The sequence below is a fragment of the Uloborus diversus genome, chromosome 8 (genome assembly GCF_026930045.1).
Source record: "Uloborus diversus isolate 005 chromosome 8, Udiv.v.3.1, whole genome shotgun sequence".
Classification (NCBI taxonomy): domain Eukaryota; kingdom Metazoa; phylum Arthropoda; class Arachnida; order Araneae; family Uloboridae; genus Uloborus; species Uloborus diversus.
This window is the reverse complement of record NC_072738.1, coordinates 99,905,893-99,925,794: the sequence shown is the minus strand read 5'-3', so window position 1 is coordinate 99,925,794 and position 19,902 is coordinate 99,905,893. Positions and strand designations below refer to the sequence as shown.

Here is a 19,902-nt window from a genome sequence, read left to right as displayed (position 1 = left end):
ATACACACACAGACAGACAGACATTTTCCAAAAATAGTCGAAATGGACTCAGCACACCTCAAAACGTTCGAATCCGTCAAAATTCGAAATTCGAAAATTTGCACGAATCCAATACTTTCTTCTATGTATTAGATATAGAAGAAAGTAATGAGTAAAACAGCTAAAGCTAAATTAATTCCATTGAAATTGATAGCAATGTTAAATGAAATATTTGATATAAATAATGAAAGAAACCTTAATTTTAAGTCTACATATTGTAATTACAATATAAGAAAATAAAGAGTGATTTGAGGATGCATTTACTATTTTGAAGACTTTAGTTTGTGCTAATTGAGAATATCGGATGTATATCGAAATATCCGATACATAATAAAATATTGGATATTTTCGAAAATATCATATTTTCAAATCCTGGCCTTCAGTTTCTCTTTCATTTGATGTTTTTGCATTTTTGCTCCAGAAAAACATAAAATGTATGTTTTGTCACCAAATGTCACAAGAAAAACACTTTGATGTCTTTTGATGCAACTGGAATACCTGTACCATAACACATTGCCCTGAAAAGGTAAAAGGCCTAAGGCTATACTGCCCTAGGAAGGTAAAGGCAATAACTGCTTTTTTTTTTTTTTTGTCATCTATTGTGTGTCAGTTTTATTGTACAAGCTTGCTTATTTGCTTTCTACTGAAAAAAGAAAAAAAAATGCTACTTCCAACCTTTGCCCATAGTATGTATAGCCTCCAAAATGTGTTTCTTCAAACATTTCAAAAAAAAAAAAAAAAAAAACCTCTCTTGCTTTTTTTAATGATACATACTGCTTTTTATTTTTCTTCAGCAGTACAATACTGCATTTCACATTTAGTTATATGATATTAATAAAGATAACAATGGTTTTCATGATTACCTGTGTATTTCCTCCACTCACATACAGAACTGTTGGATTATCAGCACCAGTTATTAGTCGTCCCATTTCAATGTTTAAAACAAAATTAAAGAATTTTTTTTACAAAATCTCAGCAAAGATTTGGCATACTTATAAATATAAAGCAGAAACAGTTTATAATTCAAAATTTTGGTCAAATCAAAATGAGGTCACATTCGTTCAAAGAAATGAAAGTAGGAGGATAGAAGGGTATTTACCATAGAAAATTTCAAATTTTTGCACTTCACGCACAAGTGAAGTGTCTAGCTTGAGGCGGTAAGAGGGTAGATGATTCAGGTATTTAAGTCCATTAAAATGAAACATTTTGAAGAGTTAAATTTCTGCACAGATGGTAAAACCAGGGGCCACTGTTTTAAGCTTCTCAAATCTCAAGTTAGTCTTGATACTAGGAAAAACTACAACTTCAAGAGGGCCATAAGCATTCGGAACAGTTTGGCAAAGGCAGCTGCAATGGGGTGAATAGTTTTAAGAAAGCTCCTGATCTTCATTGGGGTTTGATAAAATGACTAGGATCAGCATAGCTAGGCCCTGAGTGTGTGGCTGGTTGTCGCCTTTTTATTTGTATGAATTTAGCTTTGGATATCGTTTTTGCACATTTTTAAATTAATAAAACACAAAAAGATTTGTTGAAATACAATGCTTTTATAGCTCATTTTAACAAAATAATTTCAGTATGATAATGCGACCAGGATTTTCAAACTAAAAACAGAAGTTTTACAAAAATTAGTCTTAAGTTTAATAAACTGGAACTGTGTTACTAATCTATAACAGTGGTGCACAACCTTTTTTCATCTGAGGGCTGCATCTCATACTTAGATGAGTCTTGCAGGCCAGAACACATATAAAGTTAAAATATATTTCAATCCTTTTTTTTTTGATAGATAACATGGGAAAATGCTGAAAATCACAAATCAAGAGCTGTACTGCCATGGACAGGTAAACGGCAGTATCTACAATACTCACTACTAACAATAAGGAAATGTTGAAAATTAACGTTTCTTTCGCGCTTTTAAGTACAATACATGATGAAATTGCAAAAAACGAAACAATTGCAGTTACTGCTCTTTACCTGCCCACAGCAGTGTACTTATGATTACTACATGCTTATTTTATTGATACAGAGTTTCCATCTGTTTGTAGAAACAAATTTCTAACTATTTGGCTTCAAATTTGCAACAATCATTCTTAATATTGAATAAAGGCTATCTGTTGCTTTAAAAGGCTCAGGGATATATTTCTCAATTCATCGCATTGAACATTACAATGGGCCACATCTGGCCTGCAGGACGTAGGTTGGGCACCACTGATCTATAAGACTTGGCACATATACCAATACAACATTCACACATATACACTAGTAAGTATTTTGTAGTTAAAGAGCATTTTTACAGCATTTTTTACATTTCATAAAAAACTAAAATCATTAATGTGTTACACCACAATAAAGGATATGACCAATGCAGTGATTAACTGCTACTATAGGCTTTTCCCATAGTTGGGAAACTGTTCGAGCAACAACAGCAACAGATACCAAAGGTGCAGCAATACCAGGCCCTATACAATAAAGTTCATGATTTTTTCTTTTTTGCTTGCAAAAATAGAATACAGTAAAACCTGTCTACAACAATACTGTTGGGATCTAAAAAAAATATCATAATAGACAGGTTATCGTTATAGACAGTTTGATTATTCATGCTGACATTTTGCTGGGGCCAAAAAAAATATTATAGACAGGTTATCGTTATAGACAGTATCGTTATACACAGGTTTCACTGTATACATATAAAATTTTTTAAATTTGTAGAGAGGACAGTTATTTATTCATTCAATAAATTATTTAATAAAAATAAATACAGTAAAACCCCTCTAAAGCCGACACTAATGGGACAAACATTTTTGTCCATAACAGAGGGGTATCTGCAGAAGAGGGGTTTTACAATTTTATTTTACCTTACTCCTTTTTTACTCTCAACTTAAATATCTTTATAATATAAACTTTAATATCTCCATGACTTTTTAATTTGCTAGTTTTTTTTTTAAATATATAGATAGTAATAATCAAAGTTTTTTTATCAGGTTACGTTACATCAATTTGTGTTTCTAAACCTTATAATAGATGCACTAACGACTACACACTTTCGAATTCATCATTGGCGCAAAATTTTCCACTCTGACACATTCTTTTTTGAATTTAAGATAATGAAAGCAACTTAATCCCCCTCCAAACCTACTTCACACAGCTGATTGCACACAAAACATCAACAGTTTTGAGTAATTCGCTACTAGTTTTAGCATTTTTCATCTTGTTGATCAAGTACGTTAAATCTAGCATATTTTTCTAGCATTAAATTTTGGCGTCCATAAGTTGACATTTGGACTTCGTGTTTGCTAACAAGAATATGGTCTCTATATTGTTTACAAATGTGTTTGATATTGGGTCTCAATGATTCATCAAGTAAACACCATGCTTCTTTCTCCAGCAAACATTTTATACAAAATCAAAAGCCGATCTGACATAATACTGGTTCACTGGTTGTCATCCCTCCAGGTTGTTCAATTTTAATGCCAGTAAACCGGTAAATGATTTAAATCCAGACCTTTAAAGCACTGGAATCTGGTTGCTTTCCGGATGACAAAAGGTTTCAATTTCATGCTATCTACGGTGCTCATAAAAATTGTTAAGAGCGTCTTTAGAAAATTTCTCACCAGAGCAGCTTTTTGTCCGTTAAGGCAGAGTTTTATTCTGCCGAACTCTATAAAACAAGTGTGTTTTATCAACTTTATAAATGTAACAAACTTTCCAATGTTAAATTATTTTATTCTCGAAATTAATTTTTTTATTCCTAAATTAAGCTGTCTGCAAAAAACGAAATATCCATGTAAATTGCTTCCAAAATAGTGTCCGTATTTGAGGGTGTCCATAGTAGAGAGGTTTCTAATACATTCGGCTCAATGCCTTACTGCTGGGGAATAAAAAACTGTGCGTATAAGAGTCTGCATTTGAGGGGTGTCCGTTAGGAGGGGTTATTCTGTAATTAGTTTTAATCATTATGAAGCATCAACTAAAAAGACAACTAATTTGATTTATTAGCTTATTAAAGTAATCTGTCTGAAATTTAGTTGTTCTGATAAAATTCAATTGAACATGACAATAAAAGTTAGTTCAAACTAACTCTGTTTAGTTACAAAAATAAGAGACTAATTTAACTCAATTTGATTTTAATTCAAATGAAAGTAGGGTAGACCGACCAGTGAGTGAACACCACCCAATGAATGAACAGCGTGTCATTTAAAAAAAAAACAACAAAAAAAACGCTTATAAAAAAATTTTCTGGATAAATTTACTACAAAACCGTTCTTTATTGATATTCTAAGCTATCTGACACCTGATTGGTTACTTTGGATACGTATTTTTTACCTGGAAAAAAATTTGAAATTTTTACTGCCGTGAATCGTGCTTTCTCTCTTTCAAAATAATAAGGCTGGTTTGGTGCTAGCAATTATTTTGATACATATTATTTTTATCAATAAATTTTATTTTTTAACTCTACGAAAGAAAAATTAAGTATACATATTTAGGCTATGGATTTAAATTGATTCAGTCAATGCAGAATGCATAGATTTTCAGGTAGAGGGGTGTTCAGTCACTGGGTACGAAAAATTGCGAAAACCCAGTGAATGAACAATGGCAAAATTTCTTTTGATTTAAAAAGAAATTTGAAGTTTCTTTGAGATATTTTCATTTTTGTACTTTTTTGTAATGCAGATAGTTTTATATGCTTATTTATTTATGTATTTCATTATATATTTTATAATTTCTTTATTTTTGTCTTTGCAAACAATGCACTTTTTACTGAGTTTTATCTTTTATCTATCTATATCTCTATCTGTATATTAACCAACCTACCTACATCTATCTTTCTACATCTTTATCTCTCTTGATAGATAGACAGGTAGATAGAGAGATAGAGAAATAGAAATATATATACAAAGAGAGAGCATAGATAGGTAAATATGCATGTATGTTTGTATATAGATAGACAGATAAATAGATAGAGGAAGATACAGAGATAGATATATAAAAAATAAGAGGTAAGTAGATATATAGGTAGATAAATATAGAGATAGAATAGGTAGGTAGATAGATAGATGGATAGATTTATTGATAGATAGGTAGATAGAGAGACTAATATAGAGATAGATAGCTAGGTAGAGAGACTGATATAGAGATGGATAGTAGATGCATGGACAGGTAGATAGACCGATAGATATACAGGTAAAAAAGCAGGTAGATAGTTAGGTAGATAGATAGATAGGTAGATAGATATATAGATAAGTACGTATATATATATATATATATATATATATATATATATATATATATATATATAGATAGATAGATAGATAGATAGATAGATAGGTAGATAGATAGATAAATAGATATAGATAGTTATATAGATAGATAGATCAAGATAGTTTCTCAAAGAAACTTAATTTCTTTTTGAATCAAAATTTATCATGTTCATTCACTGGGTCATTGTGTCCTTTTTTCTTTAAACACCTAAAAAAGTCGGAAGCGGTACCATTTAAGTTCCCGCGATTTTTTAGAGATATTTACATAGATCAATTAAAATGTTTTAACTATCACGATCTGTATAGTATAGAATTTGAAATTACTAGGATTTTTAAAAAATGAAATTGTGCATAACTGTTCATTCACTGGTCGGTCTACCCTAATCAGATTTAATATTATTAGATTGAAAATAATCTATATTGATTTTGATCAGATGAATGAAGTTCAGATCTCTTATTACATGAACAGATGAATGATTAAGGGGGAAAAAATCAAAAAAGGAAAAAATAAATGAATAACAGATTGAGTGAGTGTATGATTAAATAATAAATGAATGATTGATTGATTGAGGATACAGACAATTAATTGATCGATCAATTGAACAATTAAATGATTAAACAAATGATCAACTGAACTAACAAACAAATGACTGATTAACAAATTATCAATTGTTTAGACAAATCTTTGGATAATTGATTGCCTTAGATGTATTGATTGATTGTTTTTAATTAAATAATGATTGACTGAATGAAAAGTAAACCAATAAATCATTCAATAAACCAATCATTCATTCAATCAATCACCATTCATTCCTTTTATCACTCACTCATTTTAAATGATCAATCAAAATTAATCATTAATATAATCATTCATTCCTTTGGTTTTGGAGGAGGTCATTATTAAAATGTGAGCATACAAATTGGAAAGCAGGATCATAAGTAATTTTGGGCAGAAATTAGGGGGTTTGAGGCTCCCCCAGAAAAATCCTCAAAACTTTATTTTAGACTATTTTGGACCTACCCCCTGGATCCATGATTGCGATAGTTCAATGAATTATTTAATCAGTGGTTCATACAACCTTCACCCTTTTGTTTGGTAAATATCTTCTATAAAACTGTTCTTCAAATTCCATGCATATGCTTAAAATTATTTTATAAGAATTCACAGTTAAAAAACAACATTAATCTTAAGTATTTTTTCTATTTTGTACAAATATGATCATATTATAGTAACAGGCCTCCTTTGTTCAAGATTTTTCCTCACACCTATTTTTTGCATAATGCCTTAAGATGTCCTCCTTGTCTTCATTATAGAAAAAAAAATTATAAATACAGTGGCTACTAATAAAAAGTAGCAACAAAGTGTGCAATGGCCCCAGACTAAAAATTTGATCTTTCAGTTTCAGTAAGGAGAGTGAATTCAGAGGCAAATCCAGGATTTTTTCCCCACTACCTATTTTTGTGAAAGTATTGCATCAAAATTCTATTTTTGTGAAAGTTTTTTTTTTTTTTTATCAGCATTGATTTTGTGATCTTTATAGGCACATTCTAATTTTTGTCTCAGAAAATATTAGAGCAATTTAAATGTTAGTTTGAAAAGTGCAAATGTCATTAACTAATATTTCGAACTTCTTTTTTTTTGGGGGGGGGGGGACCTAAGAGATAGGGAAAATATCATTGTATCTCAGTTCAAAAAGCTTTGTACTGTGTACAATTCAGGAAAACACCATCCCCTAAAACTGATGCTAAAAGATTGCTTAAAAGCAATTTGGCGAAAAACAGTGAAATTTGAGTTTAATACTATGAAAAAGCTGTTACCTAAGCGATTGTTCATATAAATTATCTTAGCATTTTATTTTATGAGTAAACTATGTTTTAAACAGAAAAACATGTTTTCTATTTTAAAACACAGGTTTTTGTGAAACTTTCGTATTTTTTAATATTGTTTCTAGAATGTGTTGATTTTCAAAGTTAGTTTTGTGAAGCTGCTGATTTTATAACTTGATTTTTGTGAAAGTACCGATTTTAAAATAAGATTTTTGTGAAAGTACCGAAAAGCGGTAGTAAAATCAATCTGTATTGGGCCCTGGAATTTGAATAGATAAAAATAATCAAGGGAGAATAAACCCTAGTGACAAAACCAACATAAAGAAAGATTGTACCGACTAGTGCTAATAACAACTAAGCTGCAGTCCTCGGGCGGAATGACTGAGCTGGTGGTGTATTTTATGTATTTCTGCCTTAGCCCTGGCTATAGGGCGGTAACTTACTGAAAATATCATGCCTTTCCTTCAATCTTCGAGTTGAAATGAACCATTGCTTCGCTCACTCGTCTGGTGAGTGCTAATTCTATATTAGCTACCAGTTTGTTTGGCACTCTTGGCTTCCTTAAGATGTTTTCCACCTCCAGCTCAGGCACTTCCTATTCTAGGCTGATGAGTGCTCACAAGTACTAAACTGCAGTCCTTGGATGGAATGACTGAGATGGCAGTGTATTTTATGTGTTTCTGCTTAACCCTGGCTATAGGGCAGTAACTCATTGAAAATATTGAAAACTAGCTGGTTGTCACACTTATATTAAATTTAATCACATTGATATCAATCTCAAATATCGGTTGATAATTTAGTTGATTGAGAATTTAGCTGGTCCACAAGGGCGGATTCAGGGGAGGGTCAAAGGGTCAGCTGACCCGCTGTGACAAGAATTTTATAATGATTATTATTATTAGAATCAATGTTGACCTTTTTTTTTTTTTTGCTTGGTTCCGTACGGTTTTTCTTCTGAGCATGTCATAGTTCAAAGGATTAACTAGGTGTGTTTAATATAATAGCAATTGCTATTTTGAGTTTTTTGTCAATTTTTAAAAGAACATTAAGCATTCTTTCACCTCAAACCACATGTTGTGTGCTTTTTCCAAACAGTTTTGTAGCTGTAATCTCATGTATACAAAGCATGTGATGATGTGACCAGCCTAAAGTATATCACTTTTGATGATATTTCAAGGGAATCCCTTCCTACCCTATTATTATCCCGTACTACTAAGGGAATCCCTAACTACATCCATGGTACAGGCAGCACCAATAAAAAATGGGAGGGGGGGGGGATGGAGGGCAGTTTGAAGTGCTTTTGATCTCAGTTTGGCTGGGGTACTCCTTAGCATATGACGGAGTGCACCGTCACCCTTGGGGGGAGAGGCACCCCTGCTTACCTGACACATTTTTACACTAACTTTTTAATGCTAGCCCTTGATACTTGACCCCCACCCCCCTTACCAAAATTTCTGGATCCACCCCTGCCAGTCCAATACTGGTTTCAATGAACACTAAACTAGAAAAATAAAGATGTATACTTCATTTTTTGATGTCATTAAGAATTAATTACACAGAAAGAGAGAACACTGAAAGGAAGATCTGCTTTTTTTTCTTTTTAATGGAGCTTCTTTATTTCTCTTTTTAAGGTTATAGAAGCTTTACTTTTTGCAGATCTAGTGTGATCCACCAAAACAGTATCCATTCTTTCATATGGCATCACTGTCGAGGGATGCCATTACCACCAGAATTTTTACAACAAGTTTCCCTGCCAGATGGAGGCACCTAGGCTCTCTTTAATGCAAAATTACACATGAAATCCAATTTATGCCAAGAGGAAACAAAGCCAAACAAGTACTTGAGGGGGTCGTACATGACACATACAACTTGGACATGGTCAAATTTCTTCAGCTGAAAATCTGCCGACTGGAGCCAGGTTCGAACCTGCACCTTTAGGCTTAAGAGGCCAATGCCTAACCACTGCAGCATTCTGTTGACTATGAAGAAAGATCTATAACGTTCACAACAAATTTAAATTCTATACAATACTCCAAACTTCAGACTTGTTCCCTTTTTTTAAAGCAATATGTTGTTGCTGTTGACAGCAAAAGTGGTTGTGGACCAGTTTTATATTTACAGCATCAGAGAGATTAGTTTTAACCTCATTCTACTTCATGTGAAAGTGGTATGAGTCTAGGTTCAACCATTTTCCTACAGACAGTAATCGTAAAAAAAGAACAGTTAAAGAACAGATTCAGTGCAAAAGTGGCTACTAAACTATTCAATCAATCAAAATTTCATTCGATTGATTTACACTACTTCTGCTCTCAATGGCTCATATTTACAATATTTTACTTCAATTCTCAACTAAACATTACCTTTAGTATAACAAACAACATCGATGTCTTTTGGCTTGATCCCAGCTTCATCTAATGCTTTCTGCAGTACATCTAAAATATGTCTCTGATGATGATGAGCAGTATCTCGAGGTAGAAAACCTAAATGTTAGTAACCAAAAGAGCATTGGTATTAATAAAACTCTTATTTCAGAAAAGTATTGCAATAAAGAAAATATTATGCAAGCTTAATTAGTACTCTGGAAGAATATTTTTCACAATAATCAGCAGTGGAGATGACTAGGGTTTATAGTGTGGGGGTCAAAATATTTTTTGGAAATTTAAGACTTTATTTTAGGACATCTTTGAGCGACTTAAGAGAGTGAGGCATCGGAGGCTCTCGTCTCTCTCGTAAATGCTTTCGAATTGTGGTTTTAAAAATAAAATTTTAAGTTATTTTTATCAACAGTAAAGAAAGGAGGAGGAGGTTCGAAGAATCTCCCCTGGAAATTCTACAATTCTAAAGTCTTAAAACATTGGGCTGTCTTAAGCAATGTAAAGGCGAGGAAGGGCTCTTTCCAGGCAAATTTTGGAAACTGCTGTCTTAAAAAAGCAAACTTAAGGGTTCAAAGGTTTGTTCCTGAAAATTGAGTGAAGTTGAAGTTTTAAAAACTTGATTTCAGGCAATCTTTGGGTGACTCATGGAGGTAGAGGCTTTCCCCTGCAAACTTTGAACTGATTAAGTCTGAAAAACTCAATTTTAAGCCTCCTTTAGACACTTCAAATGAATATTTGAGGATCTACAACTGAAATTTTTCAAAATATGTCTTAAAAGCGCAATTTTACAATTTTTAGTGATACAAGGGTAAGGGAAGAGATGACATTTTTAGAAAAAATTCCGAAACTGGAAGTCTCAATAATACAAAAATTTAGACCACCAAGAACGAAGAAAAAAAGTGTGTTGGAAGGTTACCCCCAGAAATTTTTCAAAATTTAAATCTTAAAAATGCAAATTTAAGCAATTTTTGGTTATGTTATGGTTTAGGAGATCTCCTTTGAAAATTTTACAATGTAAAATAAACATTTCAGCAATCTTAGATGGTGCAAAAAGTGCAGGCAGAGGTCACCACCAATGTTTAACAGTTAATTTTGAAAAAGTGATCTAGTTTTGGTTTCAAGAAAATATCCCAAAAATACAGAACAATCACAAATGAAATATAGTAGAAGACTGTTATAACCTACACCTTGGGACCAGAGCTTTTGCGTTATACAGGTTTTTGCGTTATATATAATTTCACAAATTTTGAAACTAATATTCAGAATATATCTACATATTAGCACTTCAGAATGAGTTTTATCTGCAATGAGTATAAAGTACTAATATTACAATTTGTCATTCACAAATAAATATGTTTCACAATCAAAAGAAAGTGAATTATCCTGCATTTCTGCTACCTTCATGTTTTGCATAAAACTGCATTTTCAAGAGCCATCTGGTATTTTCTTTTCACTGTGAGTGTGGGTATTAATTTTCATTTAAAAGCTTTAAATTAAGATAGGAAGATGAAAAACTTAGAAAATTTAATTTTCCTAACAATTTTTATGTTTGCAAAGCAAAACAGAGGGATTTTTTAAATTTCAATCCTTTTGTTTACTTTTGAAAAGTTGTGCGGGCTATAGAGAATTGCGTTATATAGGTCGGCGTGATAAAGGTACTATTTACTATATCGGGTTAAAAAAAAAACATTTTAACTTACAATATCAAGAAATGAAGTAGGAAAATTTCTTAACCCTGGGCGGGTCATTTTATGACCCCAAGCACTTGCCAAATTATAATTCCCGGAAAACTAATCGCCAGTTCATTCTTTTCGTATCACTAGCAGAGTTGGGTCTCCTCGTCTACAGTTTGTTAGCAGTTTGAAGATGTGTAGGCATTTGTGCTCTACTAATACATGTTTTGTCATTTTGTCACTTACTGGAGTCATAGAATGACCCCAAGTGTCCTTCTGTTTTTTCCACAGATCAACTATTTGGCATGTCTAATACCATAAAAGCGGGTGAGAATGGTTTGGAGGGTGAGAATGATAAACCCCAGTTTTAACGTAATAAGCATTCGTAGTGCACTCTGGGTTAGCCCAGTTTCAATGGGAACTATTGTGCAACCTTCTCTGGTAATGAGAGAGTTGTGATCACTGTCAAAACGGCCCGCCAGACGAATGACCTGGTGATTGTGAATTTATTTGTAGTGAGCAACTGGTGTTACGTGTTTGTAGGTAATTCTAAAATTTATGTTGGTGGACTTTTAATACAGAAGTAATCACAATTTTGTCTGTACCTTTCGCTTTCATATTACATAGAGAAAGTTATCACCAATCTTCATTCAACAATAAATATTTTGATGTTGCTACAGTTACAAATGTGTAAAGTTTACAATTTGGAGGGTGAGTGTGGTACAGTAATTAGTCGAAATTTTGCAGGGTGAGTTTGGTTATCAGGAGAAAAAGTACCCAGGAAAAATCATGGGTGTAGATGCAAGTGAGTTTGAAGTTTCAACAATGTTGAAGCGAGGTAAATTTTGGCAGCGGCCTGAAAAAGATGATAAAATTTGGTATCCATCTTCAAAAATTATGATGAAAATAAAGCCTTTGTTTTATCTCAATTTTATGATGTAATTGATTCTCCAAAGTTCAATTTTCAGCATAACTTACATCTACAACTCTCCCGTTAAAATATAAGAGAGGTAGAGTATGATACAAACCACCAAAACCTATATGAAAACATTGAAACATGTGCTGTACCATTCTCACAAGCAATGAGAAGGTGAGAATAGTAAAGAAAAACTGCTCTGGAGGGGGTGTGGGCAAAGTTTCAAATTATTTCAGGTTGACATATATTATGACAAAAGTCGTTTTATTTTGGGAACATATGGGTTATTGTTGAAATTAGAATTTAAATTTAGAAGGGGAATAACATTTAGGTGTGATTGTAATTTGTGAGTTCATAAAAAATTACCTGCAATTTTCAAAGAGCAAATCGGGGCGAGGTGGGGGGGGGGGGGGGTAATTTTTAAAACCAAGACCCCTATTACTTGAATATACATATGTACAACAATAACTTTTGATATGCACACAATTCATTTCTTATGTTAAAATAGTTTATTAAGTCAAAATATTCTGCATAGAAATACCAGGCCCAGTGCCTGTTGATAACCAGCAACAGGCACTCGGCCTAGCTAGGCTGGTCCTAGTCAATTTATTAGATCCAAATGAAGATCAATGACTCTCCTTAAGCTATCTACAACCTTTGTTAATTACAGCTTCTTTCGGTAAGCTGTTCCAAGTACCCACAACCTTAGTAAAAAAATTATTTTGAACACTTGAGGTAAAGGGGAAAACTGGAGATATAGGGAGGTAAAAGCATAACAAACACTGCTGGATTTCCAGTGAATAATTATAATGCAATCACCCCTGTTACACACCTTAATTATTTTAGCAGATATAAAGAATCTGATGTACTTATAAACTCAACTTTATAAAATTATGTAATTCAACTTTATATTTAAAATACAGTAAAACACCGTTATAACGCCGACATGTATAACGCAATTCTCTATAAACCACACTACTTTTCAGAAGTAAACAAGAGGTTTTGAAGTTTAAAAACTCCCTCTGCTTTGCTTTGCAAAAATAAAAATTGTTAGGCAAATTAAATTTTGAAAGTTTTTCATCTTTTCATCTTATTTCAAAGCGTTTAAATTGACAATTAGTACTCATAGCAAACAGAAAATACCAGATGGCTCTTAAAAATGCAGCTGTTATGCAAACCATGAAGCTAGCAGAAGTGCAGGATTTTGATTGTGAAACATATTTATTTGTGAATAACTAATTGTAATATTGGTGCTTTAATATTCATTGTAGATAAAACTCATTCTGAAGTGCTAACATATAGATATATTCTGAATATTAGTTTCAAAATTTGTGAAATGATCTATATAACGCAAACCCTTGTATAACGCAAAAGCTCTGGTTCCAAGGTGTACGTTATAACGGTCTTCTACTGTACAAACTTTAAGTTAATTTGTTAGGTGCTCAAAATTTTTTTCAAAAAATCTGCTTTGACCGAAAATTAGCTGAAGATAATTAAATTCAAAATTGAAAAAGTAAATAAGCATATAATTAAACAAGACCACAGTAATTGATTCTTTAATTCTTTAGTTATTAAAATAGAAAATAAAATAAGCTAATCTGATGTAGCATGTGTCAAAATATATGAAAATAACATCCGATTAGTCAATATATTTAAATATTTGCAAGATGCAAAAAGATTGAAATTTCAAACACAAGAAGCAATTTTTCGCGAAGCATGCCAACGTTCATTCAACGTTGGCATGTTTCCCATAAAATAAATTTATTTGTTTTATATCCAAATTGTACAAAAAATATGCTAATCTAAGGTAGCATATGAGAAAATAACATTTGATTAGCCAAAATATTTAAATATTTGCAGGATGCAAAAAGATTGAAATTTCAAACACAAGAGCAATTTTCCGCGAAATCCGAGTAAGTTCAATGTTGTTATGGTTTCCAAATTAATTCCTTTGTAAATTAATGAAATTAAACAAAAGATATACTAATTTAACAGGGTGGCGACAGGAACTGTGAAAAAAAGTTCCCTGACTTTTCCCTGATTAAGTTCACCAAATTTCCCTGATTTACGTTACCAATGATAATGGTTTTCTTTCTTTGCTCTACTTGAAATGCATTGTATGTTTGTATAAAATGCAGTATTTTAAACGTTTTAAGTTGTTTAATTAAAGATATATTTTTAAAAGATGCTACTTTTTTAATAAAATTGTTTAAAAAAACATATCAAGTCAAATGTTTTGGGGGAAAAAACCTACAAAATAGTATATTAAATTTTTCTATAATGGAAAGAATATAGAAAATTAAAAAAAAAAATTTTACTTCCAGAAACCACTTGGCATAAGAATTTTAAGAAGAATAGAATGTAGTTATTCTTATATAAGTAACTGACATATTTATGCAAAAAAGATGAAACCATTTGACATCCATTCATAGGGAGCTTTTCTCTAATCAAGAACATAGGTTTTAATGAATGAATACAGCATTTGAACAATAAAAAAATAAAGATATTTACTTAAGTACACAAGTTAACTCTATTTCAAATGATTTCAGTGTGTAACGAAAAAAACATTAGATTGCTTTTGTAACAAACAACTTTGAAATGAAAGAAAAAAAAAGAAAAAAAGCAATTAGGTAATTTCAAAATATATAAAAGAAGAATACAACTTGGTTATAAAATAAAAGTATCATTTAAGACTGAAGAAAAGAAAACCTTTATGATCTGTGGTGACTGCAAATAGTATAACGGCAAAAAACAAAGTTTTTTTGATTGAAAGATCATTTTCAGTAATTTATTTAAAAACGCGAAGAAGTAACAACTTTTAAGCTTTTATTAGTATTAATTCAAAAACCAAAGATTTCTTCTTGAAATCGTGATTACAGTACGCTAATCATTTCGAGACAATAGAATAAAGGCAAAGGAACTAAGGCATTAATGAAGGCTTCCTCTTTGTCTGTATGGTTGTTTATTTTACGTCGCATGGAAAGCGTGAAAGGAAATTTCAAGCTAAGTAAAATAAACAACCTAAAAGACACAGAAGCAATCTTAGGAAGTTCATCCTGTGGTTAATAAGTAAGATTCAATATTTTGACGTTGATGAAAAAAGATGCGCAAATATGCGGCAGTGTATAATTGCACCTGATTATTTTTTTTTTTTTTTTTGAACAGATAATTGGCAGAAAATGCATAGGGAATTAGAGAACTTAATTTTGTAAAGCAAACAAATTTTTTTTTCTTGATAAAATCAATTTTCCCTGATTTTTTGTTATTTTTTCAAAATTCCCTGATATTTACCCTGACTAATAAAGTTCCCTGATTTTTCCCTGATCTGTGGCCACCCTGTTTAAGGTACCATATATCAAAATAACTTTTGGATGTAAGAAACATCAAAATATTTACAAGCTGCAAAAGGATTGAAATCCCAAGTGCGGAAGCAATTTTTCATGATGTTGCATATTGAACACGTTAAGAAAATTGCATTGATGAAATACTTTTTTAAAACTATTAAGCACACTCTGATGATTTTTGAGAGAATCTAAGCACTAAGAATTTTTTTCAAGGTTTTTCAAGGGCGTACGAACCCTGATCATAATAATGCAACATCTTTTTTTTTTTTTTCGAATGAATGTTGAGTAATTACAGTCAGAAATGCAGGGTGGCGACAGGAATTGTGAAAAAAAGTTCCCTGACTTTTCCCTGATTTCCCTGATTAAGTTCAAAAAATTTCCCTGATTTACATTACCAATGATAATAGTTTCCTTTCTTTGCTTTACTTGAAATCCATTGTATATTTGTATAAAATGCAATATTTTAAACGTTTTAAGTTGTGTAAAATTGATGAACTAAAGATATTTTTTTTAAAAGTTGCTACTTTTTTTTAACAAAATGGTAAAAAAAAACATATGAAGTCAATTTTTTGGGGGAAAAAAACTACAAAACTACATTAAATTTTTCTACATAGAAAGATTATAGAAACTTTTTTAAAAATACTTTACTTCCGGAAACCACATAGCATAAGTATTTTAAGAAACTATTAAAATCACTCTTAAAAACATATGTGTATTTATGGTAGAACTAAAAAGTAATTGAAATTATTTTGAACTAAATTTTCAAACAGTATAATAATTGTTGCAAGAATAACAAGTAATAGTGAAAGAATAGAAGCAATGTAGTTATTTTTATATAACTAATTGACATATTTATGCAAAACAGATGAAACCATTTGACATCCATTCATAAGGAGCTTTTTTCTAATCAAGAACAAATGTTTTAATGAATGAACACAGCATTTTAACAATAAAAAAATAAAGATATTTACTTAAGTACACAAGTTAACTCTATTTCAAATGATTTAAGTATGTAATGAAAACAATCTTAGGTTGCTTTCGTATCAAACAACTTTGAAATGCAAGGGAAAAAAAGACAGAAAAAAAAGCAATTAGTTAATTTCAAAATATATAAAAGAAGAATACAACTTGGTTATAAAGTCTGAAGAAAAGAAAACCTTTATAATCTGCGGTGACAGCAAATAGTACAACGGCAAAAAATAAAGTTTTTTGATTGAAAGTTCAATTTTAGCAATTAAATTAAAAACACGAAGAAGTAATAACTTTTAAGCTTTTATCAGTATTAATTCAAAAACCAAAGATTTCTTTTTGAAATCGTGAATACAGTACGCTATTCACTTCGAGACAATGGAATAAAGGCAAAGGAGCTAAGGCATTAATGAAGGCTTCCTCTTTGCCTGTATGGTTTATTTTACGTCGCATTGAAAGGGTGAAAGGAAATTTCAAGCTAGGTAAAATAAACAACTTAACAGACACAGAAGCAATCCTAGGAAGTTCATCCTGTGGTTAATAAGTAAGATTCAATAATTTGACGTTGAGAAAAAAAGATGCACAAATATGCGGTAGTGTGTAATTGCACCTCATTAATTTTACTTTTTTTTTTGAACAAATAATTGGTGGAAAATGTGTAGGGAATTAAGATACTTAATTTTGTAGAGCAAAAAAAAAAAAAAATTTTCTTCATAAAAAATCAATTTTCCCTGATTTTTTGTTATTTTTTCGAAATTCCCTGATATTTCCCTGATTAATAAAGTTCCCTGACTTTTCCCTGATCTCCCTGATCTGTCACCACCCTGAAATGTACTAAAATCAGGGTTCAAAAAAATCATGATATTTTCGAAAATATCCGATATTTTCAATCAACACAAACTAAAGTCTTCAACATAGTAAATGCACCCTCAAATCACATCTCTTTAATTCCTTACATTATTATTACAATATGTAGACTTAAAATTAAAGTTTCTCTCATTATTTATATTAAATATTTCATTTTACATTTTTGTCAATTTTAATGAAGTTAATTTAACATTTGCTGTTTTACTATTTTTTCTTCTGTTAGCTACTTTTACAGTTATATGATTCAGAAATAAAAAATATGCATTATTTGGTGCACAGCCATAAAACATTTTTTTTTTTTTTGGATGTTAAATATTTAACTAGGCACTTTCAATATGATTTAAAATTGTTACATTACTAATAATAAAAATGAATATAAAATAAAAAAGAAATATATTATTTTGCTGTATTAATAATCATAAAAACATAGTGCATAACTTTTGGGTTATTTTTTATAATTAATGAACAATATTACAATTATTAATATAATTTTTATATTGAAAATATATATACCGTAGTTGAAAAAAAAAATATCGGAAATATCATGATAGTTTCAAAATAAATATCGGATATATACCGTGATATATATCAACTGATGTATATCGAAAACTGTACTATAGTCACTTGCTTCTACGGCACGATTAGTGTGTTCGTTTCTGTTCTGCTATGACGTTTTTTCGGGTATATAGTAGTGCCAAGTTTGTAAGAAAAAAAGGGATTGTCAACATACACTTTATTCCAAAATTAAATCAGATGACCAGCTGATTACCTGTTTAAATTTTTTTCAACTTAAAGATTAGGTAATAGGTTATTCATTCTATGAATCATCTAAGCAAGTGTGAATGCATAACTTTAAAAGTGTGACTGAAGCAGCATTTTATTAAAAACTATTAAGTTTTTTTTTTTTTTTTTTTAATGAGATGGTTAAGAAAGTTCACATGCACAATATGTACATGCACAGTCAACTTATAAATTACCTTCTCCAGGAGGCGTAACATAGGTGGCTCTGCAATTTGACAAAACTTCACCATCTTGTATAATTCCAACACCTAATTTATTAGCACTTCCTTCAAAACCTATTGCAATAGTCATTTTTAGCAACTACACTGGAAGAATAGAGAATGTTTTATTATAAATATTGGAATTTACAACAGAATACATTATAGATTATATTAATAGAAGACCAATTATAATGCATACCTTAGGACCAGAGGTACTGCATTATATGGTTTTTAGGTTATACACATCATTTCACAGATTTAGAAAATAATATACAAAATACAAAAATTATATTTGACTGTTGAATAAGTTTTTACTGCAGAGTATGATAGCTGAAATAATGGAATTTACACATATTATTACAAATAAATATGTTTCATTATCAATGCAAATCTTGCACTTCATGGTTTCCACAGCAGCTGCATGCCAATCTGGTGCTTTTTTAACTGTGAATACTAACAATCATTTAAAACCTTCGAGATTGTGATTCTGATTGATGGGTGTTTTAGAGGTTTTTGCCTATCCTAAGAGAGGAGGCTTGTACCCCAGCAGATAGAAGGGTTGACATCCTGGAGCAGGGAGCAACAGTGAGAAGACAAACACACAATAGATGGTGGTACCATCTATGGACAGTTTGAAAATTTAGAACCAGGCCACGAGCCGAATAACTTTCTGGTCTGGCACCCCCAGAGGTATCGTTTTACTTGGATGACATTGTGACCAAGGGCATATTTAACGTCGCCCAGTCACTATTAATGACGACGGTGGATCTTCGACCAGTGTGGATCGAACCCGAGACCCTCCGGCCCCAAGTTCGAGTTAAGATGGCTGATGAGAAACTTTGTTTGCAAAATAAAGAACTTTTTATAAGTGAAAAACTTAGTACTAACTTCTAAAAATCAATTCTCAATTATCAGAAGACTCTAGAAATATAGTTACAAAGAAACAGGAACAAAAGATTGATAACAGCTTTATTTTTGGCTTAACTGAACATTCATACCTTTTGGCACTTTGAGCCTACCTTCAGCTTTTAAGTGCACCAAAAACAGGGGAGGGAGGGGGGGACCAGCAAAATTGAAATTTTGGTTTTTTCCTTCTTTCAGGGGCATTGATACATTATATTGCTCATTTGGAAGAACAGTGCCACAATATGAAGAAATTTTACAAAAGCGTTTGTAGTTCAACTCTTCAGGAAATTTGTTTTGCTCTAAAGTGGTGAATATTAGAACAAAAAATCTGTCATTATTTTACAAAGAAGATAATGTCATTTGAAGCTCTTGAAATGGAAAAAGAAAGAAAATTAAAAAGTTTTTAGGTTTGTGCCTAATTTCAGAAATACTGATTTTGTGGCACTTAGGCAGAGTTTGAAAGCAGTTTTTTCTTCTGGATTGGACAATAGCGATGTGAATCTTCATTGGGCAGAGTTTAAGGAAAAGCTAGCGAAAACGGTTGGGGATCACGTTCCTTTTAGGAGAAAGGGTGTCAACACTAAAATTTGGCCAATGTGGTTCTCCAGGGAAACTAAAGATGCTCTAAATTACAAGCAAGCTGCTTTTCATAGGTTTAGAGAAACTGGTCACAGTGCAGATAGGCTCCAATATTGTAAGGCAAGGCGTAAATTTAAGTATTTGGTACGGA

At 31.4% G+C, this 19,902-nt stretch overlaps 1 protein-coding gene across 1 annotated transcript in view; it reads right to left on the bottom strand.

The window, feature by feature from the left end:
- Positions 1–860: 860 nt before the first annotated feature.
- Positions 861–19,902, bottom strand: part of LOC129228511 (probable tRNA N6-adenosine threonylcarbamoyltransferase) — a 32,771-nt gene continuing 13,729 nt past the window's right edge. Inside the window, exons 2-5 of the mRNA XM_054863191.1 lie at positions 18,243–18,371; positions 9,482–9,601; positions 2,394–2,495; positions 861–976 (exon numbers count right to left, since the gene is read on the bottom strand). Coding sequence (XP_054719166.1) covers positions 861–976; positions 2,394–2,495; positions 9,482–9,601; positions 18,243–18,357 — 453 coding nt within the window. The 5' untranslated portion in view covers positions 18,358–18,371. The remainder of the gene's footprint in view (positions 977–2,393; positions 2,496–9,481; positions 9,602–18,242; positions 18,372–19,902) is intronic.